Source organism: Myotis brandtii, unplaced genomic scaffold (genome assembly GCF_000412655.1).
Source record: "Myotis brandtii unplaced genomic scaffold, ASM41265v1 scaffold454, whole genome shotgun sequence".
Lineage (NCBI taxonomy): Eukaryota > Metazoa > Chordata > Mammalia > Chiroptera > Vespertilionidae > Myotis > Myotis brandtii.
The window spans coordinates 5,770,456-5,789,349 of NW_005367354.1; the positions used below are offsets into that span (position 1 = coordinate 5,770,456).

Sequence of the window (18,894 nt, forward strand, 5' to 3'; positions counted from 1 at the left end):
GGGGAGTGGGCGAAGGAGAAGGAGTGGGTCTGCGAGGCAGTGTGGGCAGTCGCGAGGCCCCGAGCGCGGCCCCGAGCAAAGCTGGCGGCCGACCGGTGTGGGTACGAGAGAAACGGCGACTTGGGTTCGATTGGTTGGGTGCCGTTTAGTAAGAATGTTGTGTTTTTGTTATTGGAACAGATTCTGAGACTCAAGGATATGCAAATTAAGGCCAAAGAAAAGATTGGAGGCTTCAGACATTGTAGCCGTAGCTTCCCGTCTGCATGGGCTACATTGAGGGGAAAACAAATTGTTGAAGGTTTTACGCCCAAGCACGTTTGTAAAAGTTAGTGCTGCTTCTGAGAACATGGCTAGGGAAAACGCACTTTTCTTAACGCTCCTAACACATATTTAAACTTTTTTTGGTATTGGGCGGGGGGCGGGGGGGCAGTATCGCGGACACAATGGGTGTAATAAGACAATCGTGTCAATTAAAATCCGGACTTAGTATTTCGTGAGATTTTTTTTTAACTTAAGAAAACTGGCAACAGATGTTTCTAGTAAAGGTTTTTAGGGAAAGCTTTATTAGAAAAAAATGCTTTAAACGCTTAAGAGAAATGGAATACCTGCAAAGGTATTGTATGCCAAGAGTTTTAATAAAGGAAGTTACCGAAGGATTTTAAAAGCTTGTTTACTGTTTAAAAAGCCTGTGTACTGCTGAGGTTCATGTTTAATAGATGACCACACCATGTGACCCCGGCGTATTTGAGGATGATTTAAGGAATTCTGCGTAGGGATCCTGTGAAGATACAGATACATATTTTTAATTGGCTAAGCTTTTGTTCTTGGTCGTTTAATATCCTGCTTTTTTTTTTTTAAAAAAATTACTTGATTACTTGTTTCATCTGCACAGTCATCATAAGAGGTTGTTGGCATTTTCCCTATTGCAAGAATGTCTTTAAAATTCCAGTTTTTGGTAAAATTAAGTTAAAGTTATATATCAGAAACCTGGTTCTTAAGCTGTTTAGTTTTTGCTTTTAAAGGTCCAGTTTCTTTCACAAGTCTAGCTATTTCAAGTTAGATTTTCTGTTAGCATACTTCATCTTCAAACAAAGTAAATTTTAATACATAGTTTTTTTAAACTTAATTTGTCTGAGTCCAAAGTTCTCTTAGATGTCCCAATATTTAGTAAGATTCTACTTTTAAAAAACAGTCTAAATTACTGCCATATTTAAATTGGACTTACAAGGTTTTCACTTTAATAGGTCAATTATTCTTAGGCATTAAAAGTACATAAACCAAATAATGCAGTCTTAACACATATTAATGCTTAAACCTTTCGTACTTGTTTATAAATCTTTCTGATGGTGAGAGATAATTTGCCTTCCTGTGTAGGCACTTATCGTAGCTGGCAGACGTAATTATAACTATGAACCGAGACTTGGGCCAAGTATGAGTCCAGAGCCAATCTTCTCAGTGACCAGACTGTCTCCTTTTTATAGACACTGACAGGATCTTCATAATTTCAAGTGGAGGTTGCTTCCTGTCTCCTGAACTCACGTTCTACATGCTTCCTTATTCAATGACCTTTAAACTTGCTGCGTTTCTAAGATAGGAAAGTTGTCTGTGTTTTTTTCATTTTCTTAAGACTTACAGATATTTTAAGTGTCTGAATGTTTGTATCTCATGGCTTTGGCTTTCACAGTTTGAGGCCATTTTATTGACAGATGTGATTGAAATAAAAATTGTATTTATAACTGGGTAAGTTTGTTTGTGACATTAGATTTTTATGTTTAGCAATATAGACATTTATTCATTTAAAAATATTGCTTTTGTAATGTAAAAGGTGAATTTATGGAAATATTTTTAAGCTTTTCCAGTGAAACACTGTATAGCATTATTACATAGGTTGATGCAAGATAAATGTTTTTTCTTCTCAGAGTTTCAGGTAGCAGTATGTTTAGAAACATAAGGTTAATATTATTTTTCCTTGGTGATTTTTTCTTTTAACTCAAAATGAAAAATTGGAAGACTTGCCTAAAACATGTGTCACCTTCCTTAATATCTAATACCCATTCTGTGTTCAGATTTCCCTGATTTTCTCCAAAAAGTATTTTATAGTTGATTTGTTAGACTCAGGATTCAAACTAGGTTTACACAGTATATTTGATCTTTAAGCCTCTTTGTATATATAATAGTCCTCTCTCCCTTTAAAATTTCTTTCGTGTCATAGATATGTTAATGAAACCAGGTGGTTCCTCCCCATCCCCCCACCCCTACCCCTTTTTTATAATTCTGGACTGGGAAATTACTTTCTTGTATCATATAATGATTTTGTTCTATCTCTATCCTATTTCTGATAAACCAGTATTTAGATCTGGCAGCTTCATTAGTTAGATTGAAGTTTAGTGGGTTTTTTAAAAATATGTTTTTATTGATTTTTAGAGAGTGGAAGGGAGAAAGCTAGAGAGAAACATCAATCAGCTGCCTCCTGCATACCCCCTACTGGGGATCAATTCCTCAAACGGTCATGTGCCCTGACTAGGAATCAAACCAGTGACCTCTTGGTTATTGGGTTGATGCTCAACTGCTGGGCCACACTGACTGAGTTAGTGGGGTGTTTGTTTGTTTTTGAGACAATAATTCTTTATAGGTGGTGGTGCTGTTTCTCATTAAATTACATCATTAGACATATAACGTCTGCTTCCACTTTTACGATAATGGATTAGTAAATAACAAAATAATGCTAATTTAGCAATACTGTTTTGGGGAGGCTCATTTTAAAATATATCTTTGTCATTCCACGTGTATCTTTGACTCATTAGAGCCACTTTGTATTATCTAACAATTTTATAAGGCATGTCATCTGTATTACCATCTATTTGACCTGCTTCTTTCAGATATCTAAAAAGCATCAAAAACTGGCATTGATTGAGGTGGTTTAGTGTGTAGATCTTCTCAAAGCAGTATTTTGTTTTTTTTAATAAAGGAACTTCCCTAAACAATATTTTCTTAAATTGAGACAATGACTTATTATCCAAGATACGTTGTAAGGACTCAAATATATGGTGATTCTCCTTTGAAAGAATTTTAAGGAAAAAATCTCTTGGCCTTATATTTTGCATATATGTAAGTGTATGTATACTTATTTATCCTATTTTGCTTTCTTGAGACTATCTGTAAGATTATTCTCAAATAGCTAAAGCATCTTGCACAGAAGTGCTTGGTAAATTTTTATTTAATGTCTCAGTGCTGGTGCTGGAATAATACAATTTCTAATCTTAGAAGATTTGAATTAGAGTCTGAAGATTTCTGGTTTCTGGGAGTCTGTATATTGATAATACTTTTCGTTGTTGAGGACATTCAAGGCCTGGGCAAAGTAGAGAGTGCCCAGGAATTGGGGAGGAGGCGAGGTGGCTGGGTTGCAGGCCCACACCTGACCCCCAGAGGGAAGTTGGATGGGGGTGGGGTTGGCCCAGAGACACAGAGGGGATTACCTGAAGAGTGGATCAAGCAGGCAGAGCCACCAGGGGACCTGTAGGCCAACCCTTGAAAAGGTATCTTAAGTCAGGTGGTGAGTGCTCAGGCTAGAGTCTGGCCCAGGGAATCAGGGTTGGAGCCTGGTTGGGGGTTCCTGGAGCATAGGGGCTGGAGCTCAAGGGGAGTCTGCTGGTTGGACTCAAGCAGCTCCTGGAGGCGGGCATGGAGGTGGTCGTTTTCTACCAAGTGGTCCAGACAGGAATTGATCTGGTCCAACCTGAGTTGATGGCAGCATATTCTGCTTCCCCGAAGCCGTCATCCTTGCCTTCCTTGCCCGCCTTCACCAGCATGCCCAGGTCCCCATTGAGGCCCAATATTTCGGGCCTGGGCGCCATAGAGGCCACGAGATGCTTGATAACACATTCTTGCCAAATTTGTCATAAAACTTAGCTTGTCTTCAATATAGTTGTCAGTAATATTGTTCTTTATGCAAGTAAAACAAGCACACATAATTCCCCCATGAAGTACATGGACAAACAAGTAGCAGATATCAAAATGTGTTGGTATGGATCTTGACTCAACCACTAGCTAAGTGACTTGTCCAATATTACTAGAAAAGTGTTTGATTCAACTCAATTACTTGGTATTGGTGATTAGTAGAAATTTCTAATGTTAAATCTTTGAAGGCTAATGGTCTATAAATACTTAAATCTGGATTTAGGTTTACATTTCTCATGGATAAGAAAAAGCACTGCTAAACATTTTCTTGGTGAATTTGTAGAAGTGATTTAATACACTGAAGAGACAAGGTACTTCTTAAGGATGTCAGCACCTGTTTGTTTGCTCAATGATGATGTTCATTAAAAACACTCCTTGTGTGTGTGTTTTTAAATATATTTTTTATTGATTTCAGAGAGGAAGGGAGGAGAGAGATGAAAACATCAATGATGAGAGAGAATCATTGATTGGCTGCCTCCTGCACGCCCCACACTGGGGATTGAACCCACAACCCAGGCATGTGCCCTTGACTGGAATCAAACCCGGAACCCTTCAGTCCGTAGGCCGACGCTCTATCCACTGAGCCAAACCAGCTAGGGCCTCCTTGTGTTTTTAATGACTATCCAATAATAGTAATATTTTATAAGTAGTACTTGGTGTGTACTGACTTACATTTATTTGAATTAATATTTTTGTGTAATTTTGTAATTTATGGACAAGGTAGCAACAGCCTCTAGGTACTAGAGGACTAATTTGGAGAAGTAATGCCAAGGGGAAGTTGCTTTCAGTCATTTTATGTTGGTGTCTTTAGCATTACAAGAAGTCTGAGGAATAACCTTATTCATTATCTCTTTATTAAAATGAGCATTGTTTATTTAATATATATGAAGACATGTATGGTCACTCCACAGATAGTTGATTTCATGATCTGAATTTATATTTTATAAAATATCTTAAAATTTTTCATTCAGTATTGAGCATTTAGGTGGCTGTCACACAGTTCCTACCCTACCCCCTCTTACCAGAGTTTAATTTCTGCTATGGCCTTAAAATAAAACTAATTTGAAAATGTGATTAGTGTAATATCATGGTAGAAAGTGCTTTAACACCATTTATTGTAGCTCTAAATGGGTTTTTCTCCTAACTTATTTTTTACTATAGGTATACTAGTAGCCCTGCGCCAGTAGCTCGCTGCTGCCCTGCCCCCTCTCGTTGCTCTCCACTGCCCCACTCTTCTGCTGATCCGTGATCTGGTCTTGACGCGTCATGGCATTATGACCATTTGCATATTACATCTTATTATATAGGATGATGAGGAATTGGATCAGATGCTCACTGAAAAAAATTAGTACTCTTAATGATATAAATGTATAATACTTATTAATGCATATTCTTGGTTCTTCACACTATTTGTAAACGTTTTGGAACATACATTAGTACATCTAAAAACTGACAGAACTTAACCAAGTTATTTGATGTACTTTATCTTTTTTTCTCACATAATTAGTAATAATGCTGCTTACAGAAAAATTAGCTTCAGGCATACCTTGGAGATATTTTTGGTTTGGTTCCAGACCACAACAATAAAGCATGGATCACAATTAAGCAAGTGATAATCTTTTTGTTGATAAAGGGTCTTGCCTTTAAATTGTAAAAACACATTTGAGAAGTGCAATAAAGGGAATTGTAATAAAATGATGTATGCCTGTAATGTTGGATTTTAGAATTTAGTAAAACACTGTTCTTTTGCTAGGAAGCAGAATTATAACCTCAAAAACTAACTTTAATTCAAACTTATCTCAAGATTTCACAGGTTCTTAGCCCTAGAAAAGTTTCTATTATGTATCTTCTATATTAGCAAATGCTAATTGTTTAATTATTAAAGGAAGTAATATTGGGAAGTTTCTTTTACACCCTAAGCAGTACTGTGTACTATATATAAATACTCCTGAATACATTTTCTGTAAGTAAACATAGTTCAGTATTATGTAACTGATTGTTAGATATTCTGTTGCTCATTAGAAGAAAGGATTGTTCTTTTTCCTTCCTAAGATCTAAACTTGTCAAATTTATGTCCAAATTCTTACTCTCCACCCCCACCCCCACCCCTGTCAAGATGATACCAACATTTGTAACCATATAGGACATAGCAGTTTGGCATTTTGAGTCCCATTTATGGCATATGTGTTAACCATGCCCCTTCAACTTTATTATGGGAATATGGAGGCTATTGCAGGAGAGTTGAAAGTGTTTATTTTCTTTTTGTCCCATTGTTTTGCCCATTTTGTTCTCCATTTTCTTTCTTTTGCTTGAAATAAATGGTAGCACTCTAAACCTATTATTTTCAACCCTTTTCATCTCATGGCACACATAAGCTAATTACTAAACTTCTGTGGCACATCAGAAAAAATATTTGTTGCCAACCTGGCAAAAAAAAAAAATCTGTAATTTTGATTCACTCACACTAGATGGCTATTGATTATTGTGTTGGCTGTTGTCTTTTTTCTTTTTCTTTCTTTTTTTTTTTTTTTTTTGACAGTCTAAGGAAAAAGAAAAGGGGTCAGTGCCAGTGACTAATAGTCAGGGGGCATGTTTTAAAAATCCTTGCAGCCCACTGATAGAAAGTCATTGCCCTAAAGTGTTTTTAAAGTTTTTTCCCTGTAACCTACTTGATCGCTTAAAGAAAATAATAAAATCACCTTTGGTTAAATGTGATCTGAAATCTTCATTATTTTTTAAAATGCATGTAGATAGAATAATTGAAAAAGTTGAAAACGAAGCCCTGATGCTTAACTCTTGGTTTCCTCATATTTGAGAGTGGATTGTCTACTTTTTTTGTGTGAAGCAGTCAAGAGAGTAAATGCATTGAAGGAGAGGTCAGCAAACGATGACCTGCAGGCCAGGCCCCCTATCTATGATTGGTTTTTAAATGTTGGGGGGGGGGGGGATCAAAAGAAGAAGAATAATTTTGTGACACATTAAATATGAAATTCAAATTTCACTGTTAATAATGTTTCATTAGGACACATCCATGCTCTTTTACTTCTATATTGTTTATGTCTGTTTTTGTGCTAAAAATGCAAAGTTCAGAAGCTCCAGCAGAGACCCACAAAGCCTAAAATGTTTGCTGTCTAGCTCTTTAGAGAAAATGTTTGTTGATCCCTGTGCTGGGCAAATGAAAGAATTGATCGATAGTGGTAAGAGACCTATCACATTTATCCAGAGGTTCTTTACCTTATGACCTCATCTATTTGAACCACAGATGAAAACCTGAAAGTAAGCAAAAAAGAGCTTCAGTAAAGTTTCAATGCTTTACTCTTGGGGGAAAATTTTTTTGTTATGCTTCTTTATTTATTGATTAATTTGAGAGAGAGGGAGGGAGGGAGACAGAGACAGAGACAATGATTTTTGTTGCTCCATTTATTCATGTATTTGTTGGTTGATTTTTGTATGTGCCCTGACCAGGGATCGAACCTGCTATCTTGGCGTATTGGGATGACACTCTAACCAACTGAGCTACCTAGCTAGGGCGAGAAAATTTCTTAAGTCTACTACTAAGTTTCTTTTTTAATAATAAAAATCTTCCTTCTCTCATCAGTTATACAGATTTATTGTAGAAAGGCAATAAAATTCAGATAAATAGATGAAAGAATTGGTGTACTCTGATCACATAAGAACTATGGATTTTGTTTTATTTCCTTTCAATATTTTTTAACATTACTATACGAGCATTTTCTAAATTATAAACTCAAATATTTTTATAAGCTACATGATACTCCATTTTATAGTAGTGCTGTATTACCTATTGTGGGACAGTTATGCAGTTAATAATTTCAGGATTGCAAGCAACACTACTGCAAATATCTTTGTACATAAAGGTATTTTATATTTAGGTTTTATTCTTAGGATTGATCCTCAAAGTTGGGGAGATTGGCTCAAGAGATAGATGCACTGATATAGATATGATGCCAAATTGCTTTCCTAAAGGATTGTAATTTTAAAATGTGTTCTTGTGTTTGTTAGAGGTAATTTCCTTCTTAGAGCCTGTTTACTCTTAAAAATCTATCATACTTGGATATCTCAGGTTATAGGTTACTGCAAATTAAAAGTAACCTAATTAGAAATATTAGAAGTGGTGCTATAACTTTCAAGTCAAGTGATGCTTAACCTGACAGCAAGGCAGGAGGCTGGAATACTAACAAGACAAACACTGAGCACCCGAAGAGCCTCAAAAAGTTATCAATTCTTTCTTTTGTTTTTAAGATTTTAAAAATTGATTTTGAGAGAGAGAGAAACATCCATGTGAAAGCAAAATATCAATTGGTTCCCTCCTGCATGGCCCTAGTGGGGATCCATCCCATAACCCAGGCTTGTGCCCTGACCCGGAATCAATCCAGCAACCTTCCAGTGCATGGGTCGACTCCTAATCAGCCAAGCCACACTGGCCAAGGCAGTGTCTGTTCTTTCTAGAGTAGTCTATAATGATGCTCTTGATGATGATTCATATTTTTCCAAATACAATATTAGGGAAAGAGAGAGAAGTGAGAGAGGGATGGAGAGATAGAAATATCAGTGAGAGAGATTGGCTCCTGCACGGCCCTTAGTGGGGATTGGGCCCCCAACCCAGGCATGTGCCCTAACTGGGGAATCGAGCCAGTAACCTCTTGGTTCATGAGTTGATGCTCAACCACTGAGCCACACCAAAGAACTTTTGAATACATTACCTCTTTGACCTTCACAACAGATAAGTAAATTAAGATTTAGGGAGTAGACACTTGGCAAAAATCAAACTGTGAACTCTTATATTCTGAATCTAAATCAAATACTATTTCTACTCTACCACATTGGGGGTATCATCTATACATATAAAAGGCTAAAATGCTAAGTGTCTGTCTGACCAGTCGCTATGATGTGCACTGACCACCAGGGGGCAGATGCTCAATACAGGGGCTGCCATGATGCGCACTGGCCATCTATAATAATAAAAGCGTTATATGCTAATTAGACCGGACAGCCGAACCATCTTCCAGATGAAGCTGCTGTGGTGGGGGCTGAGGCAGAGGGGTTAGGGATGATCAGGCAGGCAGGCAAGCAGTTAGGAGCCAGTGGTACCAGATTGGGAGAGGGATGTCCGACTGCCGGTTTAGGCCTGATCCCACAGGAATCAGGCCTAAACCAATGGTTGGACATCCCCCAAGGGGTGCTGGATTGCAAGAGGGTGCAGGCCGGGCTGAGAGACCCCTCTTTCTCTCTCTCTCTCTCTCTCTCTCTCTCTCCCCCCCCCTCCCCCGTGCACAGATTTCGTGCACTGGGCCTCTAGTTTACAAATAAACGGCACCACGGACCTGGTGCCGTAAAAGCAACACTCAGCTTCCCCCAAGTGGGACATAGGCCCCGTTACCACCCTGGAGCAACAGCCCACCAAATTGCAGCCAATGTTGCCAACACCCCATAGTGCAAAATTGGGCCCACAGCCCAGCCCAGCCCGAAACAGTCGCTGTGGGTACTGGGTAATGACATCACATAGCAACGCCTGGCTTCCTCTCCCTAGCAACTAGCCTTCTTGGAACATGACTTGTTTTATAGCCAGGTAGAAACATTTTACACTTTAACCAAATGTCTATGAAGCGTTTTCTTCATCTCATTTGATCCTCACAGAAGTCCTGGAGTAGGTAGATAGGAAACTTGGTAGAATCCTATTTTCTTTACATTAGCCAGAAAACGGAGATTTAGAAAGTTTCAAAACTTAACCCTACTGAAAAGAAGTAAGAAATGGTGGACCTTGAAAATGACTTCAGGTTTTCTCACTGCGCAGAATATAGTCAAACACTCTTGCAGTTAAATATTTTACCCTTTATTCTCCCTGCGTCATCTACAATAATGTTTTTCGTGTTATTTACTGCTGTGTTGCTGACAGTTACCTGAAAAAGAAGTTGAGGTGCTTCACTGGTCTCGAAAAAGTTTAGCTAAATCAGAAAACAGGTCTAATTAAGCAAGTTTATTATATATATATGGCTAAGTTGACTCGTGCATGTATGATACATAATAAAGCTCTCCCTGGTGCCAACCGCACGCTTGTGTTTTGATCTGTCATTGTCGATCATGAATTTGGTTGACACTATTATAGAGAAAGGGCAGATAGCAATATTAAAATATTTCTTCTAATTAATTTCTTTTGAATGTGCACGGACGGATCTGTGCACCAGGCGTCTAGTTTAATATATTTTATAAATTGAATTATGAAGTCAGAATTATGTGGATGCATTGTCAATCTGATAGGATTTATATTTGCAGCATTCTTAAAAATGTTTTTATTGATTTTAGAGAGGAAGGGAGAGGGAGAGACAGAGAGAGAAGCATTGATCGGCTGGACCCTGACTTTTTGGTACATGGGATGACATTCAACCAACTGAGCCACACTGGTTTGGCCAGGACTAAATTTGTAGCATTCTTAAGAAATTAGAAAGTTGTGTAAAAAATAGGTGATTCCTGATAACATGTTAGTATTATCATGAAGCTTTCATATGATTCACCATTAGGCGATCTAGAAAATATAAGGGCTATAGATAGAAGACTTAAGAGAAAATGAGATCATAATTGTAAATCTTAGAAAAAGAATATAAAGGGCATAGAATCAAGAGCAATATGAAATCCTATGAAGAACTTATAGAATAATGAGTGTACTTTGTCCAAATGTAGGGAAATTTAAAGAAACTTAGAAATCGCCCTAACCGGTTTGGCTCAGTGGATAGAGCGTCGGCCTGCGGACTCAAGGGTCCCAGGTTTGATTCCAGTCAAGGGCATGTACCTTGGTTGCGGGCACATCCCCAGTGGGGGGTGTGCAGGAGGCAGCTGGTCGATGTTTCTCTCTCATCGATGTTTCTAACTCTCTATCCCTCTCCCCTCCTCTCTGTAAAAAATCAATAAAATATATTTTAAAAAATTTTTTTTAAAAAGAAACTTAGAAATCAAAGATGTTTAAAGTAGACTATACTAAGTCATTAGTGTGTCATCCTATATAATCCTATATAATAAAGAGCTAATATGCAAATAGTCGTCAAGCCCTCATGCCCTCGCGCCGGGGCCAGGGGACCCCCCACCCTAGAGCCAGGGGACCTGAGGCTGCGCCCCCCGCCCTGTGGGGCTTGATGGGGGTGGGGCCAGCTGGGTCTGGGTCTCACGCGATTTCGAGGTGCACATAGGACTAATTTTCTTTAATCTCTGACACTTCTATTATAGAGAAAGGGCAAATAGCAATATTAAAATATCTCCTCTAATTCCTTTTTAATGTGCATGAGTTTCGTGCCCTGGGCCACTAGTATTACGATAAAGAATTTAGATTATATGTTACAAAATGATAGGACATATTCCGACTAAGATTTCTTATCTTGATAATTGGGGGTATATATGTATATAAAATTTTATGTATATGTGTATGTGCTGTGTGATAAAAGAATATTTTGATCTTAAACTGGGTTTTGCTTTAAAACTCAGTGTCATGACGGTATGGCTAGAAATATTATAGTGGATATTGAATGTACATGTAAAGTAGTTCTACAGATGTTATAAAATTCATAATACAGTGTTGAAATTTCTGCTTTAAATGGGCTTATGTATTTTAAAGAAATTAAGAGGAAAAAATAGTCTTCTGTACTTAACGCACATTCTCCCATTTTTGGTGCTCTTTATTCCTTCCTGATCATCTGAATTTCCATCTGGTATGTTCCCCTTTAGCCTGAAGAATTTCTTTTAAAGCATTTCTTGAGCTAGAAGTCTGTTGTAATGAATTTTCTTTTTATTTAAAAATGTCTTTGTTTTAGCCTTTGTTCTTTAAAGTTATTTCCATCAGATAAAATTCTAGTTTGGCATTTTTTTCTTCTTTCAGCACTTTAAAGTCTGGTCCTTTATATTCTGGTCCCGATTGTTTCTAGTGCATAGTCAGTGGTCATTTATATAATTTTCCCCTTTCTGTAATGTTTTTTCCTCTAGCTCTTTTCAGGATTTTATTTTTATCTTTGGTTTCCAGCATTTTTATTAGGATGTACATGGGTATGGGTTTTTCCTATTTATCTTGCCTAGGGTTCATTGGTATCTTGAATCTGTAAATTTTGCTTTCATGAAATTGAGGGGAATTTGTGGCTTTTGTTTCTTCAAATAATTTTTCCACCTCATTCTCTCCTCTTTTTCTCTTTCTTCAAATTGGAAATCTCTATTGATCTGACTTCAAATTCATCAATTTGCTTTATTTCCAGTCTGCTGTTAAGTGCATCCAGTGACATTTAAAATGTATTTATTTATTTATTTATTTTCAGTTTTAGGGTTTCCTTTTGGTTCTTTCTATAGTTTTGCTTTGCTGAAATTTTGTATTTTTTCTTTCATTAGTAGCATGTTTTTTTCTTTTATCTCTGAACAAAGTTATAGTAGTTGCTTTAAGATCTTTGCTAATTCTAACCCTGGGTCATCTCGGGGTTGGTCTTTATTAATGGAGTTTTTTGGTATCTATATATGTCTAATAATTTTGGGGTTTTTTCTTTTTTTCATGTCTAATAATTTTGGTTTGTGTTCTAGACATATTTTACATTGAAAATGCTCTAAATTCTATGGAGAATATTGGTTTCTGATTGTTTTTGTTTTCATGGGACTCAAACTCTGTGACTTCTGTGGTGGTCAGCAGCAGATATTTTGTTTAGTTCTTTTCACCTTAATCGGGCTGCTTGGAATCTACTCCACATGTGGAATATAGAGATTGTCTAAAAATCTGAGCAGAATTTGGTTGCCTCCTTTTTAAGACTTCCCTTCTTAGTTTCCAGCTGCTCTTTTTGTTCCAAACTCTGTTACTTGGATCTTCAAGCCTTTAAGACTGGGTTGTTTATAGGGATTTCAGTTATTTTATTTATTTATTTTAAGTTATAGCTTTATTTTTGTTTATTTTGTCCAGAGTATATTGTTATCTCTAGGAGGGTTTGTTTGGTTTGGTAGGAGCTACTCCTCCAATTACCATAAAACATATCAGGCTAATTTAAACTCTTTGAGAACAGTGGTCATATTTTAACTCAGTGTTTTCTTTACAAAATCTTACACATTGCCCTGGCAGGTGGGGTGTAGTCCTGTGCACTGAAGGTTTCTGGTTCAATTTTCCCAGTATGGGGTATACAGGAGGCAGCCAGTGGATGTTTCCCTCTCACATCTCTGTTTCTCCCTTCCTCCCTCTCTCTCTCTCTCTCTCTCTCTCTAAAAAAGAAAAATCTTACACATTGAAAATGCCCAGTAAAAGCTTATTGAACTAATGGATGAATGAAATGTTGGTTGTGTGAGAACTGTTGGTGAACCAGCTTTCCTAACAAGTTAAGAGAAAAGAATAGTTATTTGCTGCCACATATCTTTTTCTTTTTTTCAGTAAGACACCAAAAACATTTTTTAATGCCCTTCTGGTACCACGAAGATCCTGAGGATCTTTATTTCAGTGTTATCAAGTGGTACAGTATAGAGATTAACAGACATTACAGTCAGTGCATTTCATGGGTCCTCTGTGTCATTTTAACCCTGAACTTTTTTTTTTAACTTTAGTTTATTTTTCATTTAATAATTATTTATTGTTGAAAGTATTACATATGTCCCCCTTTCCCCCCATTGACCTCTTCTGATCTCTTCCCACCCATCCATCCTCCCCTACCTTCCCTCTGAGGTTCAACAGTCTGTTCCATGCTTCTATGTCTCTGGGTCTGTTTTGTTCATCAGTTTATTTTGTTCATTAGATTCCACATATGAGTGAGATCATGCAATACCACATATCTTTGATATAGTATCTGTTCAGATCTTTTGCCCATTTTAAAATTGGGTTATTTATTCTCCTTATTTTTAAAAAGTTTTTCATATATTCTGGATACAGATCCTATATTGGATATGTGATTTGTGGATATTGTTCTTCTAGTCTATGATTTTTTTTTGCTCTCTTTTGTGTGTATGTGTGTGTGTGTGTGTGTGTGTGTTTCTATTGAAGGCAAAGATAGTTGGAAATTTTGAAGAGGAGAGAGATTTGGTTTAGAAATATGAATATGGAGGTGAGGGTCCTAAGAATATATATATATTTCTCAAAGCAATTAGAGTTGAAGAGATTGCTCAGAACAAAGGATAGAAAAGAGAGTACTTTGGATAGAATACTAAGTAAACACTAGCATTAATTTATGAGTTGAGGTGACAATTAGTCTGTGAAGAAGCAACTAGACACATAAGAAAGTAAAAAAGAAGAATTATAAGGGACAAAGTAGCAACAGAGAGCAGTATTATAGGAAGGAAGGAGTGCTTTGAAACATAAAAATGCTATGAAATTTTAGAGAGAGAGAACTGACTGGAAAAAATAACAGGATTATATTGTAAGACCCAAAACTTTTGAGGGCTATGCATTTATTTTAGGCTTAAGTGCTTTTCTCCAGCAATATTTAACACTATGAGGCAAGGGCCTTTGACTCAAGAACATATACATTGTCATATGAAAAATAAAAAGCAATTTCAACTATGTTAGAAGTTGAAAAAATAAATACATGTTTTAGTTTGTGTTTGAGAGGAATGGAAAGGAATTATTCTTAAGAAAACATGAGCATTATAATTACAGCTGATTAATTTATGCGTTGCTTTGAAGTAATTTTAGTGAAGTTTTTTTATTGCAATGAGATCTACAAATAATGAAATGCTGAGGAATTATGAAAAACCTTAACTGAAAGATGTAATGCAAAATAATTTTATAATAGGAACTGCAATATAAAAAAAGATAACTACACTTTAGTACCTGAGCTCGCTTCCTCTCTGCTCTTTATTTTCCTTCTATTCTTTTGCTCAAGAAACTAGTAGGTTTTCTTTTCCCACACAATTTTTAAAAATTTTTTTTATTGAGTTTAGGGAGAGAGAAACATCGATGAGAGAGAAACATCAACATTGATCGGCTGCCTCCTGCACCCCACACACTGGGGATCAAGCCTGCAACCCAGGCATGTGCACTGACCAGGAATTGAACTAGCCACCTCTTGGTGCATGGGTTGACACTCAACCACTGAACCACACTGGCCAGGCTGGCACACAGTTTTTAATGTAGATTGCTGTCATGTACTCTGTTTAGGAAAACCTGTCTTCATAGAGAAATCTGTTCTTGCCCATCTCAACTCATGCTAACATCAGTAGTAACTGTAATATAATATAAAAATTAATATAAAAATAGTTGATGCAGTCCATTATTTAAATTTTTCTTTCTACTAATTCTGTTTTTGTTATTCAACAGGTTTGATTTGTGGATGAAATGAATCATGATTTTCAAGCTCTTGCGTTAGAATCTCGGGGAATGGGAGAGGTAAATATTTATGAATGCTAAGAATGTATATTTCACTTTGATTATTTGAGCCATTTAGCCTTTTTTAACTGTAATTCTTGAAATTAGTGGTTAATGGTGCAGGTTTTTAAAACCTCTGATTATACACTTAAGTAGTTGTGATTTTCAGCTTTTTTTGTGTGTGAGATATGTGTCCAGTTGATTGGTTAAATAATGTGTTATATTTTGTAATGAATCATAAATACTTTGCTCAGAAAAGAGCCTTCTTGATTCTTGTCCTTCTGTTTTATATATGTATGCTGTTTGCTTTAGCCATACTAAATTGTTCACTATTTTCTCTTCCAAAAATCTCTCCTTGTTTGCTGTTTGCTTAAAAAAAACTTCTAATCCTCTACAAGACTCTGTTGGAAAAGATGCTCATCTATTGTCCTTTTGCTGTCTGCAGTGGAATTATACTTCCTCATCTGACTTCTTACAGATCTTTATATATACTTTATTATATTACTGGTTAGTTTATTGTTTTATATTAGTCTCCTTAGTAGATTGATAGCTTCAAATGATTAGCACACAGTGGGTATTCTAAATTTATTAATGCTTTTTATCAGTCCTGTTAATCTATGACTTGGGGGATCCCACTTAATCTCATCATTATATTATTTAAGGCATCAAAAATACTTAGTTTTCCATATACCTAATGAGTATTTAGAAAATCTTAATTGTTGATGAAAACCCTGTGGTCACATCTTTATTTTGTCATGTTCTATAGTACTAACATAGTGTGAACTTTGATAAGACAAAATAATCGTGAACAGACCTAAGATGTGTAATTAATTGCTTGCTCCTGGAGATTATTTTACTTTGGTAGATTAGAGACCTTCCTGAGACTCACTCCAACCAAATCTGTGCTCTTCAGATGCAGAAAAAGAGTCCAGTCACTCCTCTGGACCACAAGAGGGCACCCTGCAGCTAGCTAACCCTCCCCTTCTCCAGAACAGCGTTTTCCAAAGAGTTTGTCATTTTCAGAGGACTGATTTAAGGGTGAGTTAAGGTGCTTAAGCATGAGTATTGCCAAAGTAAACTTGTTAGTTCAGTGCATAACGTAAAATTCTGGGCCCTAAAAAAAATTTGAAAAAGGGAATAATTCTTTAGTTAGAACTACAGTTTCACTACAATGCAGTGGAGTCTGCTTAGGCATTATTTACCCTGTGGGTGAATAAAAAGAAGCAGTTGAAAGGGGCTTTTGTTTTTTCCCCTGCTGCTTGTTTTCTTTGGTCTTTAGAAAGCAGAATAACATATCTTAAAAGCAGGGTTGAATAATATTTCAGTCTAGTCAGTGACAAACTTGAACTTAAAAATGATTTTTAAGAGCAAGTAAAGTCACACCTTACCTTAATTCTATTTAGACATACCCCCCTCCCAGCACTTTACTTCCCAAGTCTACATTATGTATATATTTACAGATTGGCTCTTTTTTTTCCCTTCATTTCTAAATAGTATTTGTAAATCCAAAGATATCATTGCCGTTTTAAAAAAAGTCATAATCAATAATCAGAACCAGTAGTTGAAAGAGTTTAGTTAGTTATTTGGGGATGGAGGAGGGATATTTGAGGTTTTTGGAAAGAGAGAAGCGGGGATGAATAGTATGTTAAATGATCTAAGCTTAAATCTAGGCTTTCTTAATGGAAATGTCAGAAATGCAGAGTAAAAGTGGCTAGGTTTAGACTTCCTGCTTTTTTGGTGGCTAGCAGCAGGTTAGTGCTTCTGTGACCTTCATCTAGTAAAAATGTATTTTTAAATAAGCTGTTACTCACTAATTAAGTGTTTTTCTTAACAGTTTACCAACTAATTCTGTTACCTCCAAGAGATAGCTAAGAAACCTACCCAGGTTTCTGTCTCTGGGTTCTCTCTCCCACAAGTCTTTCTATCTTTCCTCATCTCACAGGCAGCAGGGAACCTTCTGGGATTTCCTTCTTTGCCTGTCTCTCTCTCACCAGTCTTCTCCTCCTTTCCTGACAGGTGAGGTTTTTTGTTTTTGTTTTATCCCAGAATTCACTCATTTTAATAAATAAAAGCAGCCTTAAATTTCTGGTTCTTGAGTTTTCTAAAATTGCTTGTTATTTTTTTAATGTGACATCCTTTTTTAATGGATTGGCCTATTCTTGACTTTTTCTTTAAAAAATAAAGTTGTCCTTATTATGTCTTAAGTTGTAAACCTCTAATGTACAAAGCACTGCATTACATAGAGACCTATTTGCATATGTATTGGTTTTTATAGATCATGCCCATCATCAGAAGGGTAGTTTCTTCTAGTTATTCATTCACAAATAGAAACAGGTTTGTATTCATTCATAAACTCATTCCATTTTTTTTCATAGCACATTTTCATCAAAAGACCTACCTATTTGTATTATGTCATATGACTTAAAAAGAGCAAAGCTAATCCATGTAGTGTTTTCAAACTATACTGCAGAGGCATATACCTATTTTATATATGTATATATATAATGGAAACCAGCTATTTCAAATAGTTTTTAAATACCTAAGCATAATTTCATCTGCATAAATTCCTATCTTAATTCTATCTTAAACTTTATCCACTATAATAAATACCCACATATGGGCCGAATATCATAATAATATCTTAAACTGTTTTATTCATTATATCTAGTGGTGGCCTATTATTGGAAATTTCAGAAACATTGATGGATTACACTATGCTTAAAAAGAACCATCTTCTGTGTAGTTGAATGTAAAACAGTACCTTAGAATTAAACAGGTGGGTTTAAATTTTAATGCTGCTATCTACTATGTATATACAGGGTGGGGCAAAAATAGGTTTACAGTTACTCATGGAAAATAATATAACTAATAATAATACATGAATAAACTGTTTCTCTTACTAGCAACTGTAAGCCTCCTTTTGCCTCACCCTGTATTAAAAGATTCATATTTTCAGTAATGAAGATACCTAATATTTATGTGTCTACTATGTGCTAGATGCTGTTCTAAGCAGCTATGTTATTTTATTCTAGCCTCATAAAAACTCTTTGACAGTAGCTTTATTATTATTCTTACTTTATCGATGAGGAAACTGAAGCTCGAAGTGGTTAATTTTATGGCCCAAGACTATTAATAGTGCTTAAATGGCAATTTGAACTTAGGAGTGCCTTAACTATTTACAATACTGCTTCATATTGGAAGTAACAACATATGATAATGTTTACTGGTGACATTAAGGGATATTAGAAATGGAGAACATTTGGGGAAATAGTATGATTTTAAAAAATTATGAAGTATTGATATCTTTTACTAACAGAAAAGTCCTAGAAGGGAATTACTTTGTGTCTTTCTTGTTCTCTGCACACTTAGTTATTAACATCTTAGTTATGCCTATCTTGTATGAACTTCTATTATAGTCACCTTACATTCTAATTTGCCAAGACAGTCCAGATATATATCTGTCTTCATGGCATAATTATTAATAACACGAACACCTCCTTTCTCAAAACTGTCCCAAATTGGATGTTATATGAACACCTTAATTTAAAACACAATAATGTAGACACATGGCCTTTAAATCCTTAGAATTATGTTAATTTTGTTAGTTTGGTCATTTT

At 36.0% G+C, this 18,894-nt stretch overlaps 1 protein-coding gene across 4 annotated transcripts in view; it reads left to right on the plus strand.

Moving 5' to 3' along the window:
• Nucleotides 1–15,223: 15,223 nt before the first annotated feature.
• Nucleotides 15,224–18,894, plus strand: part of PUM2 (pumilio RNA-binding family member 2) — a 55,997-nt gene continuing 52,326 nt past the window's right edge. For 3 of the 4 annotated variants that reach the window (XM_005874940.2, XM_005874937.2, XM_014546692.1), the window contains exon 1: nt 15,224–15,298. In XM_005874940.2, coding sequence (XP_005875002.1) covers nt 15,248–15,298 — 51 coding nt within the window. In that variant the 5' untranslated portion in view covers nt 15,224–15,247. Of the gene's footprint in view, nt 15,299–16,190; nt 16,316–17,219; nt 17,294–18,894 lie in introns of all 4 variants that reach the window. The other variant, XM_005874942.2, reaches the window with a different exon arrangement.